The sequence below is a fragment of the Montipora capricornis genome, chromosome 3 (assembly GCF_036669925.1).
Source record: "Montipora capricornis isolate CH-2021 chromosome 3, ASM3666992v2, whole genome shotgun sequence".
NCBI lineage: Eukaryota > Metazoa > Cnidaria > Anthozoa > Scleractinia > Acroporidae > Montipora > Montipora capricornis.
In genome coordinates this window covers 61643738-61663737 of record NC_090885.1, presented here as the reverse complement: position 1 = coordinate 61663737, position 20000 = coordinate 61643738, and the positions used below count along the sequence as shown (strand labels likewise).

Genomic DNA, 20000 nt, shown 5'->3' with positions numbered 1-20000 from the left:
GCTAACCAGCGTTAAATACCATGGAAACCTTTCGTTTTTCAGGGGCTGATCTTGGATAAATAATGACCGGTTTCCAAAACAACGAAAAAGTTTCTAGGGGGCCGGAGGGCTTGTTCCTCCGGAAATTATTTGGCTTTTAACTCTCCGAAGTCCCCTTTCCGGTGTTTCTAAGACATTCACTGGCTAGCAATAATGTGATCACGTGAACGCCGTTGCGTAGTCACTCACTGCGTTACTGATTATGTAACGTAGACAGTCACAAATGACTTCTCGGATGGAACGTGTCTGTACCCGAAATTTAACAGATTTCAACTTGCAAATTTTCTTTTATTAAACAATTAATGTATACTTCTTATGGAAAATCTGATCGACCGTAAAACGGCGCGATGGAAACCGGTCACGGTGGATCCGCCCCTGGGGCCCGTTTCTCGAAGTCCCGAAACTTTACGGGCTGTTTTCGGGAGCCACAGTTCCCTTTGTATCTCAAGAACGGAAGGAGTTTCTAATAAAGATGAAAAGTTGAGACTCTCGTGTTGGCTTTTATCCGCTGGCTTTGTTTCTTTTCGACGGGAATATTGACGCGGGGGGTAGTGGGGGGTGGGAGGTTATTGCGTGACATTTTGTTCAAGTCACGATGTATAAAACTGTTTCAATTACTATTTACCTCCAGTCAACCATGAATATGCACACTCTTGGCACATCTAAGTAAGGCCTTGGATAACACTTAACGTGAAGTATATTTTACATTATCCACTGGTACGGCGAGGCTAGGCAACGAAACGAAATTACATTTCTGACCATTTCTCAGAATGCCCCAGACACTTTCCTTTTGGTTTCCGCTCCAGCCCCTAAAGAGGTTGGAAATAGCCTTGTTCGGACCCTTGTTCGCGAGGTTTTCGGTCAGCATCTACGACAGAAAACATAACTTTGCTTCGTCTCTCGAGAGTGTTTTATCTTGGTGCAAAAGCCTTGTCTGTACATGTCTGTTCGTTGGTTTGTATGGTTATTAGCTGTTGTCGGCAAAACGCCTGGCGTGACATCACTTGACCTTTCCAGCTGCTCCTTTCCGAGTAGCCCGGTCAAGTTCCTGGGTCAGGATGAATTAACTGTATTAAATTTATAATCAAGGAACCGCGTTTTTTCGGTTTGATTTACAACTCTGAGAGGACAAACAGATATTACAGAATTGTCGCTCTACTTCCAATTCGTCTCCATTCTTTGCAAGTACAAAATATGACGAATGAGCAGCAATTGTCTACGAGCGGCGAGAACATTACAAGTCAAGTTCTTGATGTCTCTGTCGCAAATACGGTGATCCTCGAAATTCTATCGACGTTTGTGTCTTTCTTGGCATGTATCGTCTTAGTCTTTTACTACAAGTGGCGCGTTTTCCAGCATGTTATTGAAACAAGAATGGGAATAGTTGTGTTTTTCCTCGGCGGCTTGCTCACAACCATCACGACCTTGAGTTCTTACGAAGAGAAAACCGTGTACGCCTCTTATCGGCTGCTTCTTCTAGCTGGCTTTGGTATAGTTTTGTTAGTTGTTGGTTCTTCGGTTTTGTTTGAGAGTGCCACCCCAGAACGACCACTCGACGATTACGGTTACGAACGACTTCCTGTTGGTCACCTTCATGGTAGTATGGGAATAATCATTTGGGTCATAACTATTCCTTTGAGTGTGCTGGAACTCGTGTTTGCAATTGGTGCAGCTAAACAGGCACCAGATTCTACCTATGCAGCTGTAAGATACACGGCTTTGGTTCAAAAGATCGTTCAAGCTGGTGTCTACTATTTTAGTTTGCGTCACAAAGTCGCCAGAGGTAATCTTCGCATGGCTTGTTCATGGTTCCTAAAGATTTTGTCCTTCTTTAACTTTGCTTTCTGGGTTGACTCAATAGTAACATCACACTATGATAATGTCTGGGTGGTACATCTGTTTGGTCAGGGCTTCTCGATTGTAAAAGCGGCGTATAACGCCTTGCTCATCGACTACAGACTTCTATGCTGCTTGGTCTTTCTGGAACATGCTCTAGAGTTAACAGTAGTTCGCAGAAATCTTCACATCGAAGAGATATTTGATCCAGAGGCTAACGAGGCCTTAATGCAAGACTCCCACATTTCAGTGAATGTGGAGATTTCACATTTCTCTGGGTATGGCTATGTGGTTGGTCTGGTTTTAGTTGCGACCCAGCTTGTTGCAGGACTCCAGTATGGTGGCTTTGTTGGCAAATGGGCAAACATATTCCCTATCATTGCTAGTGTTGTTGTCATAGTCTTTGGGCTTTTGCTTCTTTATGGAAGTGTCAGCATTGCTGGCAATGAAAACGATTTTACCAATCACAATAGCAAGTGGCGAGAGACAGAATCCAAAGCTATTGATGTAATGGTGTGTTTCATGGGCACTATTGGTTTTATTTACTGGTTTGTAAAAGCGTCGTTTTGTGCCTTATGGGCATCTAGGTACTCTTCAATCGATACGGAATATTATGAGTATCTAACCTGGACTACAGTGAAAAACTTTGTCTATGCTACAACAATCCTCTTCCAACTGAATTTTTTTGTGAAAATGGGCCCACATTATGGGTGTGACAGAGAGAGCCGTCGTCAGAGAGCAAAGCATTTTTACGTGGTAACAGTAATGATGGCATTGTTATCTCTTCTTATTTCCTTTGTTGTGGATGAATACAATGGGCGAGTGGAAAATCTTCTCAACCAAGCACATCTAAGCAAAACTATGTCAGCATTTCTCAGAGCTGCAGCACCCATTCATCTTGGTTTTAGCCTGCATATGTTCCTCCACTTCTTTATTATGAACAGACGGCTTTCCCAGTTTCAGTATAATTGGAAGCATAGGCAACTGGGAAATCCCCGTGAACATTATCAACCCCCAGCTCAAAACTCTGAAAGCACTGCAGAAAACCGCGGACAAGCAAGAGAAGAGCAGCAACCACTGATATCTAGCTCTCGTCCACTTTCAGCAATAGCAGAGACCTAACTTAACTGCATAATTAACACATTAAAGATTCAAACAATCTCAGTGGAGGATCATGGCCCAGACTTACATATACACGAAACAGAAATGTCATGTCACTAGAGGTTCACAAGGTACCGTGAACTTATATCTATAGAAAAGAAAATTATACATGTATTGTAGTTATTGAAAGGTCAAGGCTGGTAGCAGCTGCGCTAATGAGCTTCAAGAAGTTGTTCTAGAAATATATCACAGTAAAGGCCATTCCTTGGCAATGGTATATGTTTCACAATACAATGTACAATTATCCAAAGAAAATCTTTGGGTGAAAGCGAATTTCAGATTTTTTTGGCGGGGTTTTCCTTAACCAAGTAATGCCCTTTATCACTGCTATGAGGATTTAAAAGTGCACAGTGACAACTTGAGTTTCTTTCAGTTGATGGGAAAGTGGCTGGAGGAAGTGGCATGACTATTCAGGGGGTAGGTGTAGGTGGCGAATGATACCACAGCTGAAACAACCCAAACCTTAACAAAAAAATGTTAACCTTAGGCCTAAACACTATGCCTTAGACAATGTTTGGCCTAAGGTTAGCATTTTTGTAAAGGTTTCGGTTGTTTCAGCTATGGTATCTCTCCCCCCCCTACCCCCACCACTGGAATAATCATGCCAGCAGGAAGTCCTTAAAAAGGGAATCTTTGCGCACATCATTTTTTGCATTTTGTTTCATTGACATATGATTTTGCTCACAGAAGACATCATATTATTTACTATATTGACCTCTAAAGGTAAAAGAACTTGTTAAACTTTTATAAAATGCCCCGTTCACACCAAATCTTAACCATGTTTTAAACCTGTTTGGTTAAACACGGTTTCAAAGTGTTTACTTTTTAAATCATGTATACTACAAATTTAGCACAGATCAAAGCATGTATTGAAACTCACTCGAATCTCATGTAAAAGCCAGTCCTAGATTCTTCTGTGACTGATATTCATTTTATTAAACCCAGGTTAATTAAACATGTTTTGTTGGTGTGAATAGCGTATTTTAACTCTCCGGTTTTAAACGTTTTAGGCTTGCTACTGTAATGAGCCAGTTATTAGTCATCAAAAATTGATAAATATTGTTAGCTGGCAAAGGCAACCCCCAAAAAGCATTAATGATCCCAGGCATTCTTTATAAAATTCTTAATTGTTGTTAAGCATCATTGCTCAGAGGTTATTTGGTATATCACATTCAAGTTTTCAGGGATAACTGATGTACAATGCATATAATATATTCAATACTTTATTGTTATTGGCTGACTAATTAGAAAACAATAGCTTTGTGCCAATTAAGCAAAAACTGTAATCATAGAATTCTCTATATGGGGCAGGTGCAAAGCTTTCACCTTCCACCACCATGCCTCAGGCTCAAATCCCCCATCTAGCATCATGTTTGTTGATTCCCTTCTTGACTTACAGAGGTTTTTACCTCAGATTCTCCAGTTGCCCCCTTTCATCAATTAACAATTATTCGCCAAAGGTGAAGTGATTATCGAGGAATATTCACCGAGACAAAGTCGAGGTGAATATTCACCGATTATCACTGAACCTGAGGCAAATAATTGTTTTAGTATAAATACACAGGTGATTATTTCAAAAAAGAGAAAAAAAAAACATTTCAACGCGAAATCATCTTCACTTAAAGTGGCAAAACGACTACTGGCAGCCATTTTGTCCATCGAGGTTATTATCGGCTGAGTATCCGAGATAGCAAGCCAATGAGAGCATGTGATTTTGTATAATCACCTGTGTATTTATACTAAAAACGATTAATGTATTTGTTTGATTTGCTTTAATGATTTTAACTGCCTGGACTGACAATCTTCTCTATTAGCAGAGCACTTGTCCTCAGCATTGTAAGGTTCACTAAAGTGAAGTGATTATCATAGATTTTATGGTGATAATCAGAAGCAGTATGCAGTATAAGGAGGGCAATGGGGCCTACTTGATACTGTAGAACCTAAAGAAAAAGTCATAGCTCCATTAAAAAATCATCAGTTCCACAATATTATTTGTTTTGGCAGACCACTGAGAAGGAACTGCCAAAAGAGTCATAAGGAAAGGCAATAAGTGTACATGTAAGAGACCAAACAAGTTTCAGTAATCCTTGTCAATTTTTAATCTCACATTTTTGCTATGCTTGTTTCATCATTTTAGCATATTAATTAATGCAATTTTCATACTTTTCAAGTAGCCGTAGTGTTATTGAAGTGTCATCACGATTTCAGTCAGGAGTTCATTAGGGTTTTGCAGCGACATGTTTGCATTTTTTTATGTTCTTGATATGAAAAAGTAAGCAGAAGAGATTAAAATAGCCTTGAAAATTAAATCATGGCAAAATACTGTGCACAGCTGGTCAATATACCTGTATCCAGTGCCCAACCATTTACCAATCCTCATGATTATTGTCGTTAATGCATTTTACTTGGAAATCATTGATGAAGAAAAAAAAAACAATTTTTGAGAGGTTATTAAATTGTGTTGCATTACTGTAATTGTATCATACTGTAAACCATTTTGTGTTAAATGGCTTAACAGCATGTGCATTTGATTTAATAAATTCCACATGTATTTAAACAACATGGTTCATTATTTTTATTTCTTGTACATAACATGGATTTTGTTGACACACGTAAGAGATATTTTTGTCATCTTTAAATTATTCCACAAGCCTTATTTACCGGAGGACCCTAGCAGGACGCCACCCTCCTTATTTGTCAACCACTATTGATTTTTTTTGCCCAACCAAGGTGCCCTTCAGTTTAAAAAAATCTTCATAATAAGATCAAATTCCTATTGCCTGTGGGTGGCTGTTTTGATGAGGTTTCCTCCAACTGTTTCCGGGATTTTCAGTTTTGAGTTGAATAAATTTCAATAGGCAACAGCTTGTTTCGCATGCAAGTATCAGCCTTAATATAGAGAGATTTAGCATCGCGTTTCCGTGAAACGGGAAACGTCAAACGGGAAACGTCAAACGGCAGACTGTTGCTTGTCATAAAAGCTTGAAAATTATCTTATTCTAACATTTCTCTCTCGTTTTAGAAGTTGCGCGACATTTGTAGATAACTGGCAAAAACAGGAGATAAAATCAGACCAGTTTCTTTGAGTTTTGGCAAGACGCAAATTTCAGTTTCACGTTTGCCGTCTGCCGTAAACGCAAAGCTAAATCTATCCTTAATACAATACTTGAAGTCATTTAAAGGCAGAAACTTAAAACGTTTAAATACAACTTGATTGGTTCCAGCGAGTAAATACCGGTATGTCATTATGTACCTCTATGTAGCTTTCATTAGCTCAATTTGTGGCTGTTTTACTGAAAACGAAATTACACAGAATCTGATACAAACTAGGCTGGCAACAAGTGGGCTTTCAGAGTAGAAGTTTTTGTTGCATTTTGTAATGCATCTTCCCATTGGACAGAGTATCATTTCGTACACCAATCTTTTGTCTTTATTCCTTTATGAGCTAAACCTCTATTTAAAAGGAAGTTGACTGTGGATTTGTTGGTTTACGAATGAGATAATTTGGGTAAAAAGCTATATTGGATATTTGAAAGTATCTTTCAATGAAAGAAAAACTTGTTTTTTTACATCAACCATTATCTTTCAACTTTTACTGCCATGGAATGCGTGGGTCTGTAAATTATCCACTTCGCAATCCATAATTATGTGTGCAGACAATATGCACATTTGCACGTTGTAATAGACATTTTAATCTTGTCAAAGTACATTAACCAAAATTATTTTTGGTCCATTACAGACATTCCTGTCTTGATTCTGACTTACTTCTGGTTCAGTTACATTTTTGGGGAGATGTGTTTGAGATAAATTAAGCCCTCTTACATTATACCCGACAACATTTGATGCTAGCAAAGAATTTTTATATTTATTTCAAGTTGTAGCTCCATATGAGCCCCAATGGGTAATTAGACCCATTCAATTCCTTATTCCTGTTAGCCAGGACATTTTGTCAATCTAATTAAAATAGTTCATTATCTTTTCTGCTTATATTTAACTTTTAGTACACTTGTTGCTGTCCTCACATGTGCTTTGGAGAACTTTTTTTTCTGGAGACTTGCTTCACAGGTCGATGTATGTTGGTCCTGGTATTAACTTGGTCAAAGTGGTTTGTCGTTTTTGATATGTACATTGCTAGTTCAACGAAATTCTTATTATGAGTTTTGAGAATAAATCCAGGACTGTAGTGTAATGTGTAGGAGGGTTGGCCATCCCGCCATATTAAACTTAAATGTTCTTCTTTGCCGTTTTCGTGAGAAATCTAGGGGATTTCTTTGTCTTTTCTTTCAATTCAGTTCCTCACTTTGTCTTTCACCCTTCTTTGAGAGGTTGACAAGATTATTCGTGATGCAAATATAAATCCAGGGATGTCATCTGCTCCGACATAATGTTAATCAATTGCTTCTTTTCCGGTAGTGCGTTTTATTGACGAGCACGTCATTGACGTGTGAACCAGGGATGCCTTCTAAACTTTTCTCAGCTGGTATTGGTCATTCATCCCTGGTTGTGCTTAATTTATAGAGTACTTATTGGCAGCCAGGCTCGTTGAGCCAAGGATGCCCCTTTATCTGTTGCAAAGTAGGCCGCTCATCTGGATCTCTTGACAGCAGCCAGGCAATTAAACTTCGAGCATCTGAAAAAGATGAGCAAGGCAGTAACTATTAGCCAAGCCTTAAAACTGAAAGTGCGTGGAACGTTACACTCTACTTTAATTTCTGTGGGGAGATCCTTCGGCGGATGCTAAATGTAATTTGTGACAATCGGTATTAACATTTTGTCCACACGGAAGAGAGATCTGGGTGCGAGTGTCGTTCGCGTGGGCTCATGGGTAGTAAGTTTGTAAAAGGAGACGGTTGAGAAACTTGTGTCATTCTACGGTCAGCTTTGCCACAACCTTGTTCGCTTTGGGTTTATTTTTATTGTGTATTTAGCCTTCTCTGATTTGTTTTTAGATTTACCTTAAAACCCTAAAGGTAGTGCCACTGCATTTGGTCGGGGCTACACGGTCCCTATTTTTCCTAACAAGAGGTTTTTTTGGGGCTTTACATGTCCGGCTTTGGCACTTATGCATGTAGGTTATTATTTGATGTATCTCTATTCACTTCGTTGTAAGCTTATTGTCACAAATAAAATCTATCTTGGGCCTAGCTCACCAACGCGCCATCCCGCCATATCTTAACCTCTGTTTGGTTCGGTTCTGTAGTGAAGCCAAATTACCAGATATTAGAGAGATTTGCATCGCGTTTGCGGCAAACGTTGGTCCAAAATTTGCTTTTTGCCAAAAATGGTTTAAAGGTGTTTGATATAGGGTCACTTCTTGCCTGTCAGCAACAAGTGTAAAGTAACTCTTCAAGAGAGAAAACGTGATACTAAATAATTTATCTTTGTCTTTAGCCCTACATGTTTTGTTAGTCTATAGTGGCATTGGCATCGCCTTCGAAGAAGTCTTTTCTTAAACCAACTAATAAATCATACACATAGTCTATTGTATCTGACACAAAGTTACTTGATAACATGTATCCAAATTCAGAATGCTAATCAAACGTGCGGTAAACGCGCTCCGTTTTAACACAATTAATCGAGCATTGACTTGAAGAGGATTTTTGTATCTAATAAAGTCAAGTGATAGTTTCTCGTTTGGCTAGCATCGTTAGCTGTATGGAAGAGTATTTATGTGTGTCTTACCCTTTGAAAGGTGTTTAGGAATGGATGGCTTCATGAACAGAGCCATACGAGGTTTGACATACGGCATTTCACCGGTCAGCATTTCATTAAGCAGAAAACCGAGTTGCCAGACAGTTGCTGGAATTCCAAAGAAATAGTGATGAGAGAAGAATTCAGGTGGACAGTAATGCTGTGTGCCTGAAAATTGAAAAAGAAAGGCGTTCATGAAAGCGACGAATATGAGTCACAAATGCTGCATTAAACTTCAAGATGTATAAGCAATGCAACATTATCAAAAGAACAATGTTATTGGTTGAAGGAGGAGAAACAATCGCTTTTTTTTTTTTAAACAATCGCGCTGCACGTGCGGCACGCGTGCGCATTTAGAGCGTCTATTGTGCCGTATACTTTGTACAATGACAACAGATTTGCAGACAACATAAACATTCCTCATCTATTTTTTCAGAGCCCTCAACCGATAATCTAAAACGTGAACGAGATGGACCAGTCGTGAGAAAATGAAAAAATAGTCAAGTTGTATCATGAGTTTGAAGTGACGTTTCCGTCAGCGTTCTCGTTGATTAAATTCCTTATTCTTACCAGGAAACTCCCTGTCTCTCCTCCCCCCATTCAAATTCAAATGGAACTCGTTAACTGCTACATGGGTAGCTATGGGAATGTTAAGTGCAGGGATGGCGCAGTGGTGAGGGCACTCGCCTCCCAAGCATCGATGTTGTCCGGGTTCGATTTTCAGACTCGGCGTCATATGTGGGTTGAGTTTGTTGGTTCTGTACTCTGCACCGAAAGGTTTTTCTCCGGATACTCCGGTTTTCCCGTCTCCTCAAAAACCAACATTTGACTTGATTTGCGTTAATTTGATGATTTCAATTTACAGTGTCCGCAAGTAGTGCTGCAGCGCTAGAAAACTTGACGCTTAAATAAAGTTCCTTTCCTTTCCTTTTCTTACAGACATCATTCTTGTATTCATTGGTCAATGGTTCTAAATGATAAAATCTACATGTTTTCTCAGTGCACTTGGTATCAATTAACCTATTAAATTAAGCGAGTCAGATCATAGAGGGTAGCTTGGATGTCGACGTCTCTTAATGGTCACCTTTACTTAGTTCGACCGAGAATAATGTATAGCCCAATTAGTTCTAGCTAACCACTGTACTCTGTCTGTAAGTAATCTTGTTGCTCTGTGGGTCACAGAGACCTTTATCTGTTAGCATTTAACCTGTAGATGTACTCACCAACAAAATGTCTGAATGGATCCTCTTGTGTTTCACAAGCAAGTCCAAAGTCCGTCAGCTTTGCCTCTCTTGTCTTTAAATCAATGATGATGTTCTCTGGCTTGAGGTCTCGGTGTAGGACGCCTTGTTCGTCGCACTGGATCGTCGCGTCGAGAATCTGCGCGAAAAACCGACGGCCCTCATCTTCGGGGATGCCATCTCGGGCCTCGATTGCTTCAAACAAGTCCAAAGAAACTTCGGGGCGCTCAAGCACGAATACAAAGTTTTCATGGTTTACAAAAATATCGAGCAACCCAATGATGTTTGGATGGGCAACATGACGCTGGTAATATGCTTCGGCTGGAAATTGTCGGCCCTTTATCTGCAACAGTAAAAAAGATGTCGTGCTTTTCTCATTATATTGGCTTTAATCTTGGCTCCACTCTTTATTCACGGCAATAAATTCCATGATCCGGAAAATTCCAATAACAAATGAGTGTTTTACCAACAACAGTCAAATCTAGGAGGGCTTGGTCTTTCGACTAGTTGCCCTATAGAGCGGTTTTCAACTGAATGAGTGTCGTAAAACCAAAACCAAAGTAATTACTTTGGCCAATCAAAAAGAACGGAGACAATCCAGTAAACCAATCAAAATTCAAAGGAATTACATGTAGCCGACACAGAGCGCGGGAAAATGTGCACGCGAGAGCCACGATTGGTTTTGGTTTCACTTCTGATTGGTTGAAAGAGTGTCGCCACAACTTTGAACCAATCACTGAGTAAAGTAATGCAAACCAAAGTAATTTGCTAATTACTTTCGACACTCAATTGAAAACCGCTCTATGGAGTCTCAATTACTAAGCCTTCGCATGTTGCAGGAGTTTTGCTGAAAATGTGATCGTGCATAGTCTCTGGCTTAGCCTCTCACGCAGACGTTCTTAGGGCTTCGTCACGCGTGCCTCCCCCACTAACGTCTGCTGAAACGAAAAACCAAATCCGTTCGTGGATTAGGGACCAATCAGAGGCCGTTTTCCAGTTCTTGGTGAACTCGTGTTTTGTATGGCATTATTTCGCAGCATGTGATTGGCTGTGCACGACGCAATTAGTCAATGTTGATTGGTTTCTTTATAGTAGGCAAACAGCCGTTGAACGGAAGTGGTTTTTCTTTTCAGCAGACGTTAGTGGGGGAGGACCGCGTGACGAAGCCCTAAGAACGTCTGCGTGGGAGGCTATCTATGGCTGTTTGCATTATACAAGGGTGATGAAGAGACGCCCGTTGCAAATACGCCATCCATGATCGCAAAAAAAGGTTTCAGAAACGTTTCAACATGCTTACCTCCTTAAAACGACTAACTTTATTTTTCTTCACAAATTTGATGGCAACCTGCAAAATGGACGAAACAATATCACTTTATTGCCGTTGAGTTTCCTTTCAATAAGGAAATGAAGAAAAGACACGTTCAGCTCTTTTTAACCTTTTTACCGCTGAGGGCTTCCCCATTCACGAGTCAAATCGTCTGGCGTTAGACAGAGTAAAATCTATTAGTGTCAATGGCTTTTATGGCAGTGCCGAAGGTTTAAGTAACTTATTAGGAATACTCGCAAATATCGTTTCAATTCCAGCCTGTCTCAGAGATAGATAATCTTGCAACCGAGATGTGTAGACTAGTGATTTGAATTCGCTGATATAATTTATTATGATTTCTGTTGTTTTAGTTTGAAGTTGGCACGGCAAGAATTTAAAAACACTGGCCTTCATTGTTTTTACAGTTTCGTAATCATTGCGAAGTTGCTGTTGCTCTTATCATTGTGTTGCAATCAATTGCCGAAAGGGTAGAAACGACTCGTCAAAGGTTGAATTTGTGAGCAATGTGAAGTACAACTGTCTGTAGTCGAATCGCTCGATCGAAACAAAATTTGTACAAGACTTCCTTAATTAAATGCCAAGATAGCTGTCACAGGCAACGATAGTACTAACTCTGTTTTGAGAATTTTAGTTTTGTACAGTTACCGATTAGCCTTAAGAGGATATGCCGCCCAAGAGGGAATTTATTTCTTACCTTAGGGGAGTTATTTCTTACATCATTGTTTACATACGAATTTGGCTTCATAAGACGTCTTGCCTTACACAAATCAGTTGACTTAAAATGTTTAAAGGAAAGTGGTAAACTAAGCTACGTTTGCAGTTTGAAGCCTTTACGTCTTGAAAATCAGCTGAATGCTGCAATCTCAGTCATAAAATTAATAGTTCAGACACTTCGCTTGAACAGCAAGTGAAGCGCATCAAAGCTGTTAATAACGTACTCCTTCTCATCCCTCCCATCAATGTTGCATTTACCGGTTGGTTTTTGCACTCCAACCCATAAACATCAACATTGAAGGGGAAGAGGGGGCAAATTGCTGTCTGTGTTACAACATTTGTGACCGAGACTGTAGCTCTTTAAAACCAATAAACTATTGGCCTTCATGCCTTCTGTAAAATGTCGATGTTGTTTTTAAACAAAAACACAGATAGCAAATCGTGCAATTCCTTTTTAGTTCTTAGTGCTGATTTCTTGGAGGCTCGATAGGGGTAAGACGACCTGGTGCTGATGAGGCAAACTTTATAAAAGAAATCCTCCCACGGTCTCGCACTGACATCAAGAGTCAATTATACTAACCGGTAGACCATCACGCTTTCTTCTAGCAGTGTAAACTTCTCCAAATCCTCCGGATCCCAAACACTTTCCAATATCATAAGCTCCCAGTCCACGTGGTTTACGCTTTCCTGAAAGCAAGGAAAACAATTCAACAAACAGACGAGTTGTCTCTTAATAAAACCTGTCCTTTTTGCCTGGAATTTAGCGGGACGTAAGCGAACCCACACACGAAATAGGGCACGGGATTCGCGGTGTTGTGGCAAGGCTCAAGGTGACAACACCTTGTAGGTGACCTTGAGTCCAATTGTATTTCAACATGCACTTCTGTGCAAAACTAGTTCAAAGTCAAGTCAAAGTCAAAATGATTGTCCCTAAAGCGTGGGAAAATGCTCGTAAGTCAGTCAACCGGTTATGTTTTCGCTTCTTAAGCTTGTTAGTCATTAAGGTGGCGCGAACTTTTTTTGACTGGTCACAACGTAAAACTTGAACCAAAGCAATTAAGACGCAAATTCAATTTCTACATCGAAAACCGCTCTGTCAGGGAAGTAAAGGTTTAATAGAGTTTTCTACCTCTGCGTGTCTTTTTGTTGCGTTTTCTTGGGACAGGCTGTGCACAACTTGGTCCGGCAACACAATTGTCTTTCTCTTTATCAACCTGAGTCTGGAGAGAAAAAAACGTCTCAGTTACTGAGGTCAGGAGAAAATGCCCTCTTTTTATGTGTTCTACCTTAACTGCTTATGTCTAACTTTTGCCGAGCGTTTCACGTTGAACTAGAGAACCTTCTAGACAAAGAGTTAAAAAAGAAAACGAAGGAAATTTGACTCATTTTGTCGTGTTGTAACTCAAGGCAGATAGAATCTATGATCGTTCTTGGTAGATTTTCTTTATTCCTTTAAGAGTGATGTTATGTAGGTTTTTGAATCCTGATTCTAAGAAGACTTACACTTGGCTCTGCAGTCAAGGCCTTCTTCGCTGGAACTTCTGTTTCCAGATTTGATTCTCTATGAGCTCGTTTAAGGCTGAAGGTGATAATGAAATCACAAAAATTAGAAAACAGTTTTTCTGTTGTAAATATTTTGATACTTTTTGACAAATTAACTAAAGTCGCCAACCTTTTGGATGAAGTAGCGTTTTCCGTTGTCGACTTCTGAAGAGTAGGGAGGGCCTGCATAAATAAATAAAAATTATCTCACATTGAATTGTATTGCAAAACCAATAGAAAAAAAAAGGAAGAAACTCGAAAGTAACATACCGGTGATGCTGATGGTGGAATTCCGAGTTTTCTGCACTTCGCAGGCACGCAAGGGCTTTCTTCATGCTGCCCACGCGATGATTGCGCTTCCTCACAACTAACGAAAAGTCTTCGTTTTCGGCTTGGATTCAAACTCATTATATTTGAAAAAATATTTTAAAAACCGCAAATCTCTAAAAATCAACCCAAACGTTTATCCCGATTGAGCTTGACAAATTGGTCAACTTTGATGTGCTCTGCTTTACCTACGACTTTGTAAATTGAGTTGTCTATGATGTATTTCACTGGCGAAAAATGTCTGCGCATGAGTCGCGCGATATGCCACGTGACGCGTTTCCGGGACTATCATTGGCTCTCGTGAAAAAAACACTCCCGAGAAGAACAGAATAATGGCTGCCGTTTGAGAATCGGTAGCTTGTTGGTTTCCGTTCTTTTTAGAGCGATCAAGGCTAGTTTTAACGCCAGTTTCAAGTGGAATGTATTCTTAGAGAACGTCTATGTTGTGGAAGTCGTTTAAAAGTCCAATCCAACCAGCATCCTCGGAAAATTTGCTCCTGGAAAATTTTATTTCGTGGGAAAAGAGCTGCGAAACAGGTGAGTTTTTTGCGCAATTTTTAATGTGGAAAGTTTGTTGCCACCGGGTACAAAAAGTTACTGTAATGTGCAGAAAGGAGGATTCCTAAGGCTTCCGTTCATGTGTGAATTGGCTTGTACCAGGTGGCAGGGAAATGGCAATATTGTTCAACGTAAAGGTTATTTTTTTCTGCGTTACACCTTACGATCGGCACCTCTACATGAATGATCAATGATTCGATCAGATATGAATTTGGTTTTGAATGTACATGTGATTGTCTCATTGGGAACGTAACCCTAGTATCAAATATTTTAAATAGCTGCTTTTAAGGTCATTTATATTCCCTTTTCTGGTGAAGGTCTAAGTTATTATACTTTTTAGCAGTCACAACTCAACGATCCTTGCGTTCAAGTAGTTACCAAGTTATGGATTTGCAATCAATTTGAGTTTAAAATCAAAATCAAAATCCATGTTAGTTAAAATAATGTTTGGAAGAACAAAAGTGTAGGTACAGATGTATATAGGTATCTATAGATTGAGCTTTTTTTTGCTATTGTTTTCTGGAAGCATTAATGATGTAATTTTGGTTTTAGGGGACTGTTATGTGTTGTTGGATCAAGGAAATTCTGTTTTGAGTCAAGTATGGTTGACAGTGGATAGTTGTTCCTGAAAAGGCTGAAAGGAAGCTTTATTGCCTTGGACTTTTTTTGGTTACACCCCACATGTTTGTTCTTTTCTTACACGGCAAAATTTATTAATGTATTATGTGATTTGGAGCTGCAGCTAGAAACAGTGTCCCATGCATAAGGTCTCATTGGGGTTGATGGCAGTAAAATAATTTTGGTAAAAAAAATGTTTAGAGTTTTTATCATAACTTCTCATCTTGGTCCTGCTGGACTTCAAACATGCTCTACCATTTTGCACAAGGAACTTGTCAATCAACCGTTACCTTTTGGTGTATTTGCAATATGATATTTTGGATAGCAGTTGATTTTTTCTTATCCCTTATGTGTAGATATCCTATGTCTGTCACATAGTTAGTTTTAAGCTTTTATTTTCAGTAGTGTATCTTTATTATAGTTAGCACATGACCCCACAAGCATGTGTTATTGCTTTAATAATGATTGTGTTTGAATAAAGGATATTGTTGTCTTGTCTTGTAGATAATGCAAAACAGCCTCAGTTGTATTTGCATTATTTCTGAATTTTACTTTTAAAGGGCAAACCATTAAAAAGTGTACAAAGTTTGCAGGAGTTCAGGAAAAATATTCAAAATATTCATTGATTTGAAGTTCCTGAAGCAGGTAAATCTTGAAGAGTTTATGCAACCATATTTGGAATATACGGCATTTCTTTTTGGGAATGTTCAAGTCCACAGAATTCATTTTCTTTATGTTGAGAAGTACTGTAAGACCGTTGACTCCATGGGGTTCCCCATTGACGAGTAAAATTGTCTGGTGTTAGACAGAGCAAAATACTCTGGCTTTAGACAGAGTAAAATACCAGGTATGGCCGGTTTAGGGGTGAAAGGGTTAAAGTGCGATCATTACTTTGACTTTCTTCATTTGAACCAAAACAAAGTGACTAATCATTACCTCCACCATTGCTATACAACGGCTTTGGCTTTTAGAACAAAGTATCAAAGTTGAAGCTGGTAGCTCAAGGAGTAAACTTTGCAAAAGAGTTAGGTTTAAAATACTTTTCTGGTATTTGAGTATTATTGTAGAACAAATTTGCATAATATCATTAAAGCCATTAAATCAATGAGAATCCAAACATGAGGATGCAGTTTGCTGTGGAGGGGTTTTTTGTTTTTTAATTAAACAACTCTTAAAGGTAACAGAATCTTGTTTTCTGGATGTAGGCTAAAGAAATCTGACCCCTTAGGGGAACCAGTTCTAAATTGACAAATGACTGGCATTTTACAATTCATAAGTAAAAGCTACTTGCTCGCTTACCAAATTTTTCTACAGTTCCATTCATTTCTCAGATTTATAGCCTTAAATGTACTGCAGCAACTCTGCCAGCTGTTTGGTCTCAGTATCTTAAGCAATACCCCCTTGGGGTAGTTTTTTCACTTCACCACCATTGTTTAACCCTATCCAGGGACTAAAACAAGGATGGAAATTGATTACAGCTTAAATAAATTGGACCACTTTTTTTACTTCTTACACTTACTGCATTCAACTTTAATTTATTCATCTTTTGAAATGGTAGGAATGCTTACTATTATTTACAGCAATTGCTAAAAATTCATTGCATCTAATGTTGAAATATTTTTTACATATGAGTCTTAAGTATGAGTCATGAGTCAATGAGTTAGTGTAGTTACCCTAACCCATAAAATGAAAGCTAAAATTTTAGAGAGTGCTTAGGCCTAATCACTGAAATGAGGGCTTAGGCTTGATCAATAAATTATTGCTATATTGACTGTGAGTCTCATTGACTCATGACTCATTGACTAATTGACTCATAAATCATGGGACCTCTTTACATATGGAAAGGTAACAGGAGTTATTTCTGTGAAGTCTTATCCAGAAAACTGCAACATGGGATTATGTCCCTTTCAAATGTAGCTTTGTATGCTTTTGCTCAATGTCTTTGAACGATTATTACGGAAATATGAAGTTATGGTTTTTCTAAAAGTTAAATCTAATGCAAGGGGATTAAAATTATTGAAGTAGCTGTGTTGCAACCAGAGTCCGCAAAGAGAGGTTAGATAATTTGTTGTACTGGAAGTACTTAGTAGGCCAGCGTGAAATTTGTGAAAAGTTTTGGAGGGTGGCACTGAATCACCTTCAACAAGTTTTCTAAACTTTGAAAATACCTAATTTTATATCCTCCTGCTGTTTTATTGCTGGAAGATAAAATCAATTCCTGATTAAGAATTTTTGTTGTCACACTAACCCACTACAATGTGGTGAAAGCATATTAGCTGTAGTAATATTTTGTTACAGTAAAATTCTCCCTGCTAGTAAGCTGGACTTCTGAATCAAATATTGTTGTTTTGGCTATTCAGAGTTAACCTAATCTATGTTTATTTCTATAATTTGGAGGAAAGCAAACAATTGGCATTTTGCTTCTAACAACTATAACAAAATATAATTGCAACTAAAAGGTTTCCTTCTAGTGTACCCATTATGAGGTGCTATGACATGGTTATTATTACTGCTAAATTCACTTTAAAATTTATTTTTGAACGACTGAAATACATTTCTTAATTTGCCCCTCGGTCTTAATACATTTTCCTCTATGGACCATTTGAATGGCAATTTTAACAACTTAATTTTGAAAAAAAAATGCTAAAATCTTAACATTTTCTGTTAGATGCGGGACCCCGCGGAAACAGTGTGTAACTATTTAGTTGGAAGAGAAACCATTTGGAAATTTAGTGGTATCTTTTTTGTTCCACTTTTGAAAAGATAAACGCATGACTTGAAATCAAGATGGTAATCCATCAGCTGGTAAGCTCCACAAACGAATTTCCACTCGAACATTAGCAACCGAGACTCGCGTTGACCTTGAAATTTTTAAAGAAATTTCCCTCGTAGCCCTGTTGGCTTAAAAGAGAATCTCGCTGGCATAGAAACGCACTATGCAGTCAACATTCGTTCGTTTTACTGGCCTGAAAAAGGGTCTTTTTCGTCGACGGAGATCTAATAAAATTGATATAACAAACACCGAATGGCAGCCATGTTTGATTTGAGGTATTGAAGTCACATGACAAGGCCTCGACCAATCAGACATTTTTCGCCAGTGAAATGATGTATAATTGTGACGTCTTCAGGCACGCGCGCCCGAGGCATGTTGTCTGAGCATGCGCGAAGGGAATCGAATTATTCGAGTTCGGCGCCATTGTTATTTTGAACGTGCTGCCCGCGGGTTTTTAAACTGGCGATCTACACTTTGAAAGATATTTTGTCAAGAGAGATGAAAGGTTGTAACAAAATTACACACTTTTCTATCACTATGGATATTCTTCGAGTTTGTTGGGAGTTCGGATGAGAATATTTTAATGATCAAATCCCGAACAAAACGAGATAAAGGCCCAAAGAAGTGGAGTTTGGCATTTGATTTACCGAAGTTCAAGATGTTCACACGAGAAGACAAATGATGCAGGTTAGTTTGAAGATGTTGAAGCTTTATTGTTATGAATCACAGGGCTGCATATTGACACGATCCTCAGATAAACCACCCTTTATGAGATGGAAATTTTGAATTTGAGCTGATTTTGCTTCAACTTTGAAGTAAGTTTTCATCATAATTCCGCCGGCCGCCAAGCTTTAAAATACTTCAAATAACATTGTCTCTTCTTCCTCTTTGCAGCCGCTTGGGACTCCAGGCTTTAAAAAATGCGCTGTTTGTAGGATTACAATGTTATTACAACAGCTTTTGGCAAATTTTTATTTGGGAAGTTTTGATTGATTTTCCAAGTCGTGGATCCCAAAAGTCTTCTGTCTTGCTGCTCTCCAAGTCTGTTGTGCAGAGCATATAGTTGTCCATTTTTAACAAGGTTGTAGTGTCATTTCAATACACGACGACTTTTGCAATTTTTTTTTTCCTGTGCTTCAGTAGGTATTTTTTTAATTGATTTTTTCGTCTCCTAGAGCTAACTTAAGTCAAAAGCTCGGTTAAACTAGCCTTTTTCGCCGGCCCCCAAGTCCGAGAACACTTTTAGTGCATTGTTTGTTTATTTGTCCTCCGCTTCATCTGGTTTATTTATTCCGAAAAAATGCGTGCTCTTTTTTGTAACAAGGCAAACTACTACCGTTTACTGTCGAAGATTTCACATTTGGAGCTTGTCCATGTAGTTTTCGAACCGGATGGCGTAAGCTCTGTTATCGTGTTTATTTCATTAGCATGCTGCTACCTAGCAGACTAGCATTAGAAGCTCGTCGGTTTCTTTTTTCTACGTGCAGCAATTGAATTTACCTCAGCAAGTGTTCTTAGACGAGCGATTTAAGAAATAAGTGAGAATGCTCATTCAAAAAGATTTGGTTGTAATTCTGGAGACGAGCTACAGTCTGTGACAAAATTCGTTGGAACAGTCCACGACTATAGAGATCTGAAGCTTTCGCAGCTCACTCTCCCCTCACAATGTTGTTTTAACGCCAGTTTCTGAGCCCAATTGTCAAAACAACATTGTAGGAGGGCAAGGTATTGTAAAGTGTTTCAACAATTTTGTCCGGGACTGTAGCTCTGTAGCGCAGAACAGACATTTCGCTTTTAGTGTGTATCCCTTAGCCTGTAGAGGAATGCCAATCACGATTTCTTTAGATGTATGTGTTAGTTATACAATTGTACAAAAAAATGTTAGGAAACACGTTTTACTTGCCAAAATCCCGCTGTACCGTCTACAATAAGTGAAACATGCACTTGATTATCTGCAAGACCTGTCACTATATTTTGATCATCTTCTCAACAATCATTATTCACAAATAATATGTTACACACAGGGTTCTTGTTAAGAGCCGGTAACCGGTTATTTTTACCGGCTGTTCAAGTAAATGTTACCGGCTGTTTCACTGAAATATTTACCGAAATTATCCAAGGAATGTTCGTCTGTTCAAAGGTGAAATTACATTTCGTTTATGGGAAAATATTG

The 20000-nt window shown here is 38.8% G+C and overlaps 1 protein-coding gene and 2 long non-coding RNA genes across 3 annotated transcripts; 2 read left to right on the top strand and 1 right to left on the bottom strand.

Annotated features, from left to right (window-relative positions):
• The first annotated feature begins 794 nt into the window (after positions 1 to 794).
• Positions 795 to 5513, top strand: LOC138043611 (uncharacterized). The gene has a single exon (XM_068889967.1). It carries the CDS (start codon positions 1234 to 1236, stop codon positions 2995 to 2997), a length of 1764 nt encoding a protein of 587 aa, XP_068746068.1. The 5' UTR covers positions 795 to 1233; the 3' UTR covers positions 2998 to 5513.
• A 7130-nt stretch (positions 5514 to 12643) lies between these two features.
• On the bottom strand, positions 12644 to 13588 carry LOC138041664 (uncharacterized). Its single transcript, XR_011130870.1, has 3 exons — positions 13513 to 13588; positions 13139 to 13229; positions 12644 to 12696 (listed from the first exon to the last, which is right to left on the bottom strand). It is a non-coding gene; the product is annotated as an uncharacterized lncRNA (long non-coding RNA).
• A 605-nt stretch (positions 13589 to 14193) lies between these two features.
• On the top strand, positions 14194 to 15569 carry LOC138041538 (uncharacterized). Its single transcript, XR_011130851.1, has 2 exons — positions 14194 to 14415; positions 14989 to 15569. It is a non-coding gene; the product is annotated as an uncharacterized lncRNA (long non-coding RNA).
• The last annotated feature ends 4431 nt before the right edge of the window (positions 15570 to 20000 follow it).

Coding starts and splice junctions, on each gene's coding strand:
- LOC138043611 (XM_068889967.1), top strand. CDS start 1,234: ATGACGAATGAGCAGCAATTGTCTACGAGCGGCGAGAACATTACAAGT.